General features: G+C 44.8%; 3 protein-coding genes across 3 annotated transcripts in view; 2 read left to right on the top strand and 1 right to left on the bottom strand.

The window, feature by feature from the left end:
- On the bottom strand, positions 1-1,186 carry LOC120896996 (antigen 5 like allergen Cul n 1-like). Its single transcript, XM_040301561.1, has 3 exons — positions 766-1,186; positions 450-694; positions 1-355 (listed from the first exon to the last, which is right to left on the bottom strand). The coding sequence occupies exons 1-3, from the start codon at positions 1,057-1,059 to the stop codon at positions 112-114; spliced, it is 783 nt and encodes a 260-aa protein (XP_040157495.1). The 5' UTR covers positions 1,060-1,186; the 3' UTR covers positions 1-111.
- Positions 1,187-5,271: 4,085 nt separating this feature from the next.
- On the top strand, positions 5,272-6,395 carry LOC120908376. Its single transcript, XM_040319305.1, has 2 exons — positions 5,272-5,583; positions 5,658-6,395. Exons 1-2 carry the CDS (start codon positions 5,381-5,383, stop codon positions 5,839-5,841), a joined length of 387 nt encoding a protein of 128 aa, XP_040175239.1. The 5' UTR covers positions 5,272-5,380; the 3' UTR covers positions 5,842-6,395.
- A 1,776-nt stretch (positions 6,396-8,171) lies between these two features.
- The window catches only part of LOC120908374 (band 7 protein AGAP004871-like), a 29,707-nt gene continuing 25,024 nt past the window's right edge, over positions 8,172-12,854 (top strand). Inside the window, exon 1 of the mRNA XM_040319297.1 lies at positions 8,172-8,636. Within this exon, the coding sequence (XP_040175231.1) occupies positions 8,378-8,636 (259 nt within the window). The 5' untranslated portion in view covers positions 8,172-8,377. The remainder of the gene's footprint in view (positions 8,637-12,854) is intronic.

The following is a 12,854-nucleotide window of genomic DNA, read 5'->3' as shown; positions in this document are numbered from 1 at the left end:
TGCTGATGAATGATTATGCCTTTATTGAGCTGCCATAAAATATGGAGCAGATATTTGATCGTGATTGTCGCGCAGTTCCTTGATATAGCCTGGCATTATGGCCAGTGTCAATTAGTACGGCACCGAGACTGGTTCGTCGGGATTGCAGAGTCCTTCGTAGGCGGAGTTGCAGCCCTTGGTACAACCAGAGCACGGTTCACCCTTAGCATACATCGGCAGACCGACAATATCCGTGAAGGAATAGTTGCACACCAGGTACAGGTAAGGATTGCCATTCTCCGGCCACTGGCTGATAGCGCATCCGATCTTGTTCGCCTTATCCGCGGCCATCACGGCAAAGTGGAAGATCATGGTGCTGAAGGTTTATAGAAAAAAATTGTAAGGCGTCATTAATGTGTTCTCATATGGTTCCGATGGTAAATAAATAGGTTCTTTTGAAAAATACTTACTGTCTGCCCGGATCGTACATGGCCTTAACCATGCGCGAGTTCACATCGAAACGCTCATCCCACCAGGACGAGATCAGGTCCTTGACCACCTGCGGAATGTTGTCGATCGATGGTGCGGTGGTCATGATATGATTCAGGTTCTGGCCCGAGTACCGATGCTTGGCAGTGTTGTGGCAGTCGTCATGCTTCTGCACGCACCGATTTGCATTCAGCTTTGCCAACTTGGCCAGCTCGTCGTCCCAGGTCTAGAGAAATGGATCGATCAGCTCATATCATTTGCTTTGTTAGTTAAGAAGTACCATCCTACAAAACCTACCATCGTGGTCATCTGCTTGGCCTTCGGCAGCCACTTCAAGCCACCGGTGGCGACGGTGCTACGATACTTGTTATGCTCGTCCAGGATGATCTTCTTCAGCTCGTCGGTCATCTTGATCACCTTGGCACCGGACGGACAGTTGCTGGTGAAGCCTCCCGGGTTGTTGCACCCAATATGATCATCGCCTGGATCGCACAGATCGGGATTGCAGTAGTCCTGGGCCACAGTTGTTTTCAAGGCCGCTGCAACAAGCGCTGCCAGCAGCAGCACGATCTTGCCTTTTCCACTCGACATTTTCGTAACACCTTCAGAAACGCTTCCAAATGTTGCAAGCAGATCACTCGCGGTACAGAAACACAGATTCAGTTGCCCACTAAACCTCTTCGTTCAGTGCCGTACAAACACTGATAACTTGAAGAGAAATTACATGAACCTTTATACCAACTACTGCTTCGCCTACGCTTTTGGCAGGGCAATTCGTTTTTATCAAATCGAAGGCATCAGTTTCATTAGAATTCCTTTCCACGCACCTAGATGCTTAAAGTAATTTACTCACACACATTCGCACTGGCAGCTACTACTTGGCAATAAAAAAAGAAAAAGATGATCGAGCACTACAAATCACTACCGATTGAAGCTGCCCGATAATGCCAATTGAGCACAGTTTCACAATTAAAGCTTAGGCGTAGATCGAGAGCGATTAGCTTGCGATTAGAATCGCCACGGCAGCCGGTATATCGTAAATCGTAAAAAAGCAAACGTGATATTCCGTACACAGATTACATTCGCTGATAAGGTGCAGCATGCATTATGTAATGGTGTAGATAAAAATAAGTACCAAAAAAACTCATATAGCGCCGATTAAACTGCAATCAATTATTAATTCATTTCTATTGCATATAAATTCACGTGGTAATAATTATTCTCATGCCATTTGTGACGTAAATGGACCACAGCTATGCCCGTGTGTTCCTGAATTGTGATCCATCGTAGCGAAGCCCGTTTTGTTCCGTGATGGTAAATGATACGCGTGATTTTGTTTTGTTTTTGGTCGGTTCGCTCGTTTCATATGTTGAGCTAGTTCTATTTGCTTCATTTACGATAAAGCGTGAAAAATCAATTATTATAAGACACTCAAAAACTCTCAAAACACTCAAAAAATGTAAAGTTTTTTTATTTTGTAATCACTTGCCACAGCCACTCAGCGAATGGCTTATGAGCTTTTATTTATTTTTTGGAAACTTTTTGCTGTTCAATTTGTCAGTTTATAGACAATATAAGGAGAAAAATGCAACAGCGTTTCGTTTTTCTTTTTAAATTTCATTATCGTACTAGATAAGCCGGTCTCGTGGTACAGTCGTCAACTCATACGACTTAACAACATGCCCGTCATGGGTTCAGGCCCCGAATAGACCGTGCCCTCATACGTAGGACTGACTATCCTGCTATGGTAACAATAAGTCACTGCAAGCCAAGCTTATTTTCACTAATAGTGGGTACAGGCAGGCCTTGACCGACAACGGTTGTTGTGCCAAATAAGAAGAAGAAGCGTACTAGATAATGATCGGCAAGTCTTTTCATTGTCTTAATATTTAGACGAGAAACTAACAAACAAACAAAAAAATACAAAATACACCTGTTTCCATCTACGTTCGAATCTCGTGCCATTTGCATCGAATCGCAAACCGCCTGCTTCGAATCGCATGCCACTACGATCGCATGCGTGTAACCATGGTTGAATCGCGTTCCACTACGTTCAACGTTCATAAGTAGATCATTTCATAAGCTGTACATATTTTATTTTATAGTGTAATATTACAATCCATACAAGCGAACTAATAAAATATTTAATATTTTTGCTGTATAATGCGGCCCGATCCATTTGGGGCTTGAAGCCATGTCAGGCATATGTTGTAAAGTCGTGCGAGTTGACTACTGTATCACGAAACCGTTCCATCTTTTATTACTTTTAAATATTATTGCAACAAGGACCATACGATACGTCCATTGCCTCAGCTGATGGGGAGTGTAGCGAACGATCCCTTTAGCCCGAAGCGTCTCGATCGAGTTTTCACGCACACGGTCGCCTATCATTGGGCGCTATCATTTATCACTACATAATTAGATAAAGTAAATAATGTAAACAACTATAAAAAGAGCTTATTGTATATCCTTAAAAGCAATATATGAAACTAATGCAGAGAAGAACAGCTGAGTTGTAAAATGTGCAGGTCAGGTTTCTCGACCGGGAAATAGGGTTGAATTTCAATCAATTTCAAGATTGGGACAGACGATCTGCACCAGCGATAGCTATTTGATCGGTTTCTAGATTGATTTGTGCTTCAAGTATATTCCAGCGGAAGGAATAAAAACAATTATATGGCTAGAAAATGTAGAAAAACAGTGGCAAAATCGGAACAGTGGCTGAAGCAATGCCTGATCCACGACAGGTTCGGAGACAGCTCTTGGACCGAGATTTATTCAACACCAGTTTCTGGATAACAGTCTGAAAAAATGCTTTGAGCTTGGTTCAGCTTTGTAGAGCTGGTGAACCATCACTCATGTATAAATTCAATGAAACTCTTTTCATTTATTTATTGTTTTTGTGTCCAGTTCTCTAAGGACTTATTTCAGTACCAAAAACAGCACCCACTCAAAACAAAGCTAGATCATTCCTGAAACTCCAATGTTCGCCATTTGCTTCCATAAACTACCAGCATACGCATAGTCGTTACTGAAAACGGGGGAAGCAGTGTGGCGCGTTTAGTTCCCCCCGTCCTAAACTGCTAATTAAATCCATTTTTCATGCACGATTAGCATCACACCTTGTGGCACACACTTCAATCTCGACACCTCGTCCGGCCCCCAGCGAATCAGTAAACCCGATGCACACGTGCAATTTACGCATTCACGAGCAGGAAGCCAGCTAGGGAGGGTGGTGAAATTGATTAACGTCAGCCTCGGTGCCGATATGATTGAGCTGATTGGTGGCACTGCAAGAACGATGGTGCAATATTGCTGCTGATGATTGGTTTCCTATTGCTCTAACTCCCGAGCCATATTCCCTCGTCCCATGTTACAACGAGCACTCAATATGCTTCTCACAATGAAGTTTTTTTGCTTGTTCATTCCCGTTTCAATACGTGTGTTGGCTTGCGGAAACAGTTCACATTTTTAACTGAATTATCTGAATTGGACGCTTCTGTTAGATAAACATGATACCGAATGTTGTGTAAACGTCATCGTACATTCTATTAACAGATCCACCACAATACGCATAACATACAAGGGGGAAATAACAGGTTGGCCACTCTTGCTCTCCCGCTCGCCGGGTATTAATTATTTCATTTGCTTTAATCTTGTCGACTTAAGCCAGAGCTCATAAATTTAAATTAATCGATGCTTTTACTCGCATTTTTCTCGCGGGGACCGTTGCGATGCAATCCATCCCGGGCATCACTTATGTTGGTTTGAGTGTCACTTGATGGTAGTAGGATCTGTTGTGCTATCAGGGGAGGGGGATTTATTGGTTTCGTTGTTTTTTTGTCACACACACTCGCGCTGGTAATGAAACATTATGAGTGGTTTTCTCCCAGCAAGCTTTACCTTCATTACGGGTAATCAATTTCCATGTGGTTATCAATTATTGCACCACAGTACCCCAGTGCCTCGTGAAGGTGTATTTTTGCGTGTGAATGCTACATGACATACGATGTGTTTTGTGATGTGTTTGGTAGGTTTTTTTAACATAAGCAGTATCAATTCACTGCTGTTCAACATTATGTTCATTAATTAAAACGATCCATGTTGCCAAACAGGTAGTGCAAAATCCAAAATGCGGACAATGTACTTCTGGCATTTAATATGGCACAAATAATGAGTACTTCATTAACATTTGAGCAGAAAAAAATATTTTTTTAATGATAATTATTTACTGAGCATGTTTTTTTTGCATCCTTTATGCTTATTTCTACAACAAATGATATGTATCACAAACTGTACACAGTTAGTTTCAATTGCAGTTCTCAAAAGGCTTAAAATTCTTTCGCAAAAATAATGGTGTGATAGTTAGTTGATGAATGAAAACAACACATCATAATCTCACTAGTTGGGACTTATTTTAGATGGGTGCGAACTCACTAATTGACACGCAATCGTATCACAACCAGTGAGAACATTTTGTATTGAAATTTCTCATGCTGTAGGTTGCTTTTAACTGTAATTTTTAAACGAAACACCAGCTTTTTCACAACTAGATGTCGCTAGTGTCCCACCCTTTGGAAACGTGTACGATGCACAATGTGTGCTTGTTCTCAATCGAGATAAGTTATGTAGTCTGTACCAGTCAAAATTTTACTTTTTTTATTAAAAAAATCAAATTTTACAGCAAGTCTTAATTGTTCAACTTGTTAGTGCATTGCACAATTCAAACATATGCTCACCCTGTGTAGGTAATTTCTCAGCTCAAGATGACCATTCAATATACCACTGTGATTATTGACAGTTCTCTATTTGGTAAACAAAATACCGAGCAGAATCAACAACGCTGCTGCTCGCAAGTGCAACAAACTAGCCGAAGTAAAAACCATTAACTACCAATTAAAAATAGCGCACCATGTCCGAGGACGAAAACTGGTCCGTAAGCTGCTTCGAGGCAACCGACTGGATGCCCTCGCCGGAAGAGCTCGAAAACGCTTACTGTGCGCTCGAGAAGGGCACGTACACGCTCGAGCTAAACTGGAAGTGTCCCGGGCGGAGGGCACCATCGCCGGCGAAAAAAGACGAACCCAAAGTGACGGAAACAGTTGACAAGGAGGCGTAAGTATAAGCCCGACGTAATGTCTACCAAGCCACGTCTTCCAAAACTAACCCAGTGCCCATTCCATTCCCAGTGCGGCTAAGAACAAAGAGTTCGACTTCATGGACGACGTTGCCCTGCCGCAGATGCGTGTGCGCGGCCAAACGAGCGGTCCGAAGGGGTCGGCCAAAAAGAAGACTACCAACTTTGCCGGCGTGCTGGACCACATGAAGAAGCACGGCCGGCTAACACAGTCCAAGGATAGCTCGGGAACGTAAACTCATGCACCCGCCGCATTTGTGCTATGTGTGTAAGTGTGTTCCTTTCCTTCGCTTTGCTATCGTGATTCGGGTCGATTTGGTCGATATTTTTAAAAACTAAATTTATGTGCCCCACCCCAATCGAAGATATTTGCGCGCGCCCATGTGGTCACAACCTGGTGAACCGCGTCAATCATCTACCATCATTTGGTGTAGTCAATAACGGGAGGCGGGAGTCGAGAGGAAAGGGGGCAGGGAAGGTCAACGAGGGACAAATTAATAGATCGATCGACCGTTAAACGACAGTAAACAGTTTATAAATAAAATTTTACGATGAAGGTTTTACCCGTCGCTGCCAAACGCTTGCTGGCAGGAAGAGCAAACAGGGTTGAAGAAGGTCCCCTATATGCGGCTAGCAGGTGTTCCCATAATTCAAAATTTGCGCGGGCATATTTTACGAAGCAAGGGAGCAGACAACTCAGCCGATAGGAAGTAATCGCAGCTTTGATGGTATATATTTTTTGTATTAAAAATGAAACAAATCTATTCAAATGTAACCCAAAACCCCTGCACATCATGGGGAATGTACAATACTCACTATCCGAAACAATGTAAATATGATTCCCCGTCATAAAGATAGCGTAACGACACACACACCTAACCCAAGGTGTGCCATTCCGTGCAAGCGTAAGCGAAACTGGTCACTGGCGGGCCACCTTGAGCTAACGCCACCAGAGCCCCTACACCATACGATATGAGCATCGACTGGCAGCGGTCCAACAATCATTAGGCAACATTCCTCCCAAATCGCATCACGCGTCATGTATTCGTGGTCAGGAAATGTGTTTCAAAGTTACGCCCCGTGCCCAAGGGATGCCTACCTACCGGACAGGAATCACCGGCCGAGTTAAGATTTCCTTTTCGTGATTTTTAACGTATCAAGCAGCACGAATAATTGCTCGCAGACCTCCGTTCGGTGGACAGTGTGATGGATTGAAGGCAAATAGACGATTTCTAACTGTACAGTGAGTAACTCAAGCAACTCAACCAACCATCACATCCATCACATTCCCGCGCACCATCCTGCGTGTGTGTGGTTTTTGTTTTGGGGCGCACGAAGCTTACCGGTGCGGAACACACCGGGCCCGTGCCGTTTTCTTCAACAAAATTTCGTAGGATATTTGGTACATTCTTCGCAATGTACAATGGAGATTAACCTGGGCGAAATTGGTGGGCGAATAGGGTGGGTTGTGTTGGGGCGGCAGAGTGGGTAGTCGTAGTCCGGCTGCACAAATCCAAAACCGCGCTAAACGCATCAGAAATGTAAACACAGAACCTCGTTTGCCCCGATCGACACCCATAACCGATCGCCGACTACCACTAGCACCGACCGGGGCAAAAGTAAACTTTGCCTTAAAGGTGCGAGGTAAATCTAGCAACGGGTAGTACCGGCCCCACCCCGGCCCCAGCATCGTGTGCCCTGTGTGAACCGGGGTTGCGTAGTTCATTTGTTAAACTATTCAATTCAAGAATAGAATTCGATGGAATTGAAATTTCCAATCAATCGGGGGAGTTCCTTGCCCCATTTTCCTCCCTTGTTTTTCGTGATCGTGATCTCAATCAATCGTGCCGAAGACAATCGAACCATTAATTTTCCGCCGAAGCTAGGAGGGAGCGCAATATACTGACTGGGTCGTTGCGTCGGTGGCCCAAGTAAAAGAGTCCGAGTTTGGGTTTGGGAAATTATTACACCAATATTTACACCCGTCCCAAGGAGAAGGAAGCTAAACAGAAAAACTTTAGGCGAGTTTATATACACATTGGTAGCGCGCCCGAGAACTAGCGAGAACGGTTGCCCGCTGGAGCAGTCACATCGGAATTGGGAAGATAAAAACTGCTCTCAGATCTTGCCACGCGGTTGAATAAACAGTGTCCAGTCGGTAAATTGCAGCTGTTTAGACCGCAAGCACCGCACAAGGCAAGCTCAGGTGCGTACCGGGACTGACTGCTGATACTTCTGTGATCTTTCAGACCGCTCGTGGACAAGCTGGGCCGTGTCTGAGCGGCAGCTTCCAGCAAAAAAAAAAAGAAGATCGCACCAGAAACACCAACCAGGATAAGAGGATCAAAGTGAGGATCGAATCGAAACGACGGTTCCGTTTTTGCGCATCGGTCCCCGATCTCCGCTGCACCGTTGGGTCTCGCGTGAGCTCAAAGGAAGGAAATTACGGTGTCTCGTGCTACTTTGCCGCGCTGTGGCGTGGTGTGCCTCACCACACACTGCTCGCAGCCGTGTCCCAGGCCGTGTGCTTCTGGTGCGTGTTCGTGCCAGCTGCGCCACCGTTTCGCGCATCAGTACATCATAACGCTTCGGTACGGGCGGACTGCTGTTCGCGCTAGTGGCGCGCTTTCACCGTCAGCGCGCGTAACTGTGCTACACCGGTGCGTGTTTTTTGGCGTGCGACTGCGGCAAACGAACGGTGTGCTAGCGGAATTGTTGTTCGTAACCGGAACAGGCTAGTGTTGCGGTGCAGTGAACTGTGCTTCCGCCAAGATGGATTGGGGTGAAAGAACGATCGTCGATGATCAGCAAAGTGTCGATGGGTTGCGGGCGGCCGACCTGCGCCACGAGCCACCGGCACATCAGCAGCAGCATCTGCTGCAGCAACCGCTACAGCAGCCCCTGCTGCAACCGGTACAGCAGCTGCACACGTACATGCCCCAGTCGACGACACCGTCGCAGCTGCCGCCGCCACACCACAGCCCGCTCTCGCTGGCCATACCGATATCCGATGCGTTGCGCCATCGAACAGGTAAGCTTCTGTACAGTGAAAACGTGATCGTGTGTTTTTTACAGCTAAGAGTGTTACAAACTGAAAGATGAAGATGATTCAACTCTTCAATCTCCTCTGCCGATATCTGTAGCTTTAAAGTAAAAGTGTACAAAATCCAGCAATCGTGATCACCACAAAACCCGAACGAGTTGAAGCAATGCATCCGTTAATTATTCACACCTCATGGGGGAGGGGTTCCGGCGAAGGTTTCGCTTCGGCACCATCGTGCACCACCCTCCCAATTCTGCTTACTCTTCCACGCGAATTCGTTTGCTTCACTGTTCGCTTCGCGATCGATACGTTTCCCGCTGGCCATCAGCAGTAGGTATCTCTCATACCGATCAACGACGGCGTGGAGAAGGCGTGTGGGTTAGTTTATTTTTATTTTGTTAACCAATCGATTAATGTAAAAATAAACACAAATCACGCAAAAAACAACACACACACACACGCACTCCTTCCGCAGTGAAACACGCAACGCATCTTTTGGCGCACGTACTGGTCGCCCTCGGGGTGGAGTTTTTGACCGGCAACACGGTGGTTGTGGGTTGGTTGGGAGGGCGCATAATGGGGAATGTCGGAGTGCGCATCCTACGGGGGAAAAAGTGTGTTGCTGCGTCTTAGCAAGCGTCTTAGTTGCCGATTATTATGATTTTTCTTCCTTGTAACGCTTGTAAAAAACTGCTCATCGTGTGCGCGAATGAGTTTAAAATGTTTTTGGACTGTGGATGGGGTTTTCTTTTTGCACATTCTTTGGCATTTTTTTTTTTTGTATGTTACTTTCTGTTCTGTTGTGAGTAGGATGAACATGTTGTTCGCAGCTCCGCCGTGTCCGAGTGTTTTGGATCGGATCCATTAATGGATAACGGTGAAAGGTAAAAAGGAAAACGGGAAACCTTTTAATTTTTTTTATAGGATCATGTTAGTGTCATTTTTAAAGAGATTATAACTAATTACTTTTAAAGACATTTTTTGCATTAAAATTTGATACTTTTTCTTTGTTTTTTTCTGTAATTTGCTTTTTTAATTCTGTCAAATTAACTTTTTCTTTAAGGTGTTTTGTTTTTTTTTTTATTAAATCGAATAAGGCAGTAAAACTCTACCTTGAAATTAAATGTTAAATTTTGATGCATGTTTAAACATTACATGATGCTTATGTCTTAGAGAAAAACAAAAAAATATATGCAATTAAAAATTGATTAAAATTTTTAACAAACATTTCATTCGTTTAACACTAAGCTATAACAAAAAAAGGAAATCAATTGAAATTTATGACACTGCAGGCAAAATTTAAGTATAAGCAGCAGGATTCGCATTATACGTCTTTGTTCTCTAGTGGCCGTAATAAGAGTGCTCATCGAGGAGCTTGCGTATGTAATTGAACTGACATTTAATCGCTGTCTGTTGAACCAGGTATGGTCATAATAAGGTATGAAAAAATATTATAAATAAAAATAATATAAATTATACCACTTATAACCATATCCTTAACCAAAGCCAAATCAACATAAATGCTGAAGCCCGCGCATTCATAGTTTTACTGTTTTAAGCCATTTTCTTAACAATAAAACTGATAATTTGAAACGTTTCTACTTGCTTTGCTATACCCTTTGGTCAATCAAAAACAGCCAAAAAATGTTTAAACACTATTTAAAATCTAATAAAACGAAACATGTTAACACAACATGCACGCTTATTAAAAGCAAATACCGGTGCGAGATAATTAAATTATGTTCACCCAATATTTCAACCGACAACTTTCACGGGAAGGGGACGTTTAACATTCTCACCCGGGTCCCACCACCAACAGCAACAATAGGAAGTCTGTTCGTTTGTGTTGGCACCAGCATTCTTTCCCTCTCACCTCGCCGTCCTTCGTCGTCCGCATTCCGATCGTATGGCGATCGTTGGCCGAGGGGGGGCAACCTGGACACACACACCAGGGTGTTGTTTTTTGTGTCTCGCACGCAATTTTTGAAAACGATCGTGACGTGACAACGCACACGTTTGCGCATAACAGGATGTCCTGCTGGGTGTGCTCATAAATCAGACCCGAGCCGAACCGAAAGGAACCAAGCGCGCGGTCCATCGTCGCCGACAGGCCCCAGCGATAGTTTATTTTCGTTCGACCAAAGCCCTGAGTCTACCGGCACAAAGCGGCATTGTTGGGGCCTAGGTCGAGTCAATTGGAGGAAAATATTTATGTTTTTTCGGGGGGGAGCGCAATGATCCACTGGCTGGCGGTGGAAAAATATTTACCCTAAACCGTTGCGGAAATATCGGTCGCTTTCGATCGTACCCGGCGAATGGATGAAGTGTTTGCAGTCACCGGGTTTGCTGCGTGATTTTGTATTGATGTGTGTACGGATGCAGCTGCCCGTGATGGAAAGAGCACCGGTTTACTAAGTAAGCAGCTTAAAAGATGCAAACGGCCATAAATAAAACCATTAGCAGGTGAAGGCAATTATTACATTAGCATCAAATTGCCACCTCGTAACAACTCCATCAATTTAACGCTGTTGATTCGGCTCCATTCATTTCTGCTAGCATGCGCTCGTATCAACTTACACGTCATTCCCCCCCCTTGAACGGTGTGACAATCGAACAACCAGCGTGTTCCGTTCCACCTCGAACCACTTCGCCGTGCGATCCCGCAGGGCAATGGAATCATTCACTGATAATTTATAGCGGCGAGCATCTAGAGCGGGCGGAATATTATAAGGGAAGCATATTTTTAGAACTCACGCTCCACACTTTTCTCACGCCCGCCGTTTTGCGCTGCGCTTCCAACACGTGGCTGTAACGGATAATCACTGCACACACCGGTTTTAACAGCAAATTATGTGTTTCTTTTTTTCTTCTTAGCTCTTTCTTGTGCGGTGCTTTGGAGTGTAAAACAACACAAACACATCCACCTTTACACACTGCACCTAACAAAAACAGAAGGTGTCCGGAGACCCACCCCAAGAGTGGCCCATCTCCATCTCAATTTTAAAGCGCTGAACACTTGAACTGTCTCCCGTTTCGTTGCCCGTTCTCCCCTTCGCACACTCCATTATTCCCATTCTGTGTGTGTGTGGTACGTTAAAAATCCATAAATTAAGTCACTAATTAGCTAAAAAGTAAGGGAAAAGAGGGAACTCGGACTGCTGCATCCCTTACTGTTTGCATGTTTTGGTCCAGCGAGCGAGAGAGCGAGAGATAATAAACAGTAAGGCGTTTGTGCAATAAATACTTCACTTGCGCCAGGCAAATCCAGACACCCAGCGAGCGTCCCAGCGACGGGCGCGTGAGCTTAAGAAAACAATTATACCCAGACCCAGGGCCGGAAAGGAGACCATTTTCACGCCTTGGAGGGATTGGTGAGAGTATTGGTGCAACTTTCCTCCCGTCTTGAGGGAGAGTTTAACTTCGAATGGAACCAGGCAACCGCACCACTGGCTGACTCATGCAGCCTGTGCAGTCCAGAACTTTCGCACCCAAGACAAAACTCTTCCCCATCTGGTCGCTGATTAAGCAGCGAATAATGTAAAGAGTTTAGCAAGCTAAATAAATCACAGTGCAAGACACATTTGCTCGAAAGCTACTGGGCGTCTCCACCGAGCAACGGCAGCGAATGGGAACACCTTCGAAATCGATCGCTTGCTTTTCCCCCGTCTTCCAAAATTAGTATATCGTTTTCACACAAACACACACACTTTATCTTCTTGGCCGGTTTTTGCTAGCTTTTTGTTCTTTTCCTTGCAATCTCTCCGATGAATGGTTGTTGGTTGTTCTTCTGCTCCAAAAATCACGAACGCCTTGTCGCCTCCTTTTTTCGTTCGCTCTCCCCCTCGGGAATGTATCGACACCGACGCCGCGCCCGTCATCGCCCGGACCGGAAATGATTGTTCAAACCCTGACCTCTTGATCTGCTGGTGATGGTTCTGCTTTTGCTCCCAGTGCGCTGGTGTCCATTTTTTTTGCACGATTTGTGTTTTCTCACTTTCTCCCTCCCCAGTGCTCTGGTCCATCCGTTCAGCCATAATTGATAGACAGAGCGCGCCACCAGCATCAAGGCGCGGTAATCGAACAGAGATCGGTTCGTTTCCGTTTCTCGATTCACGATGCTGTCGTCTCGGACGAAACGGCTGATGGGAGTTTTGCTCCCCTTTTTTGGCGTTGCTTGCTGCCTTCATCTACTCCATTTTCTTAAAG

Source organism: Anopheles arabiensis, chromosome 2, assembly GCF_016920715.1.
Source record: "Anopheles arabiensis isolate DONGOLA chromosome 2, AaraD3, whole genome shotgun sequence".
In the NCBI taxonomy this organism is placed as follows: Eukaryota; Metazoa; Arthropoda; class Insecta; order Diptera; family Culicidae; genus Anopheles; species Anopheles arabiensis.
This window is presented reverse-complemented; position numbering and strand designations above follow the sequence as displayed.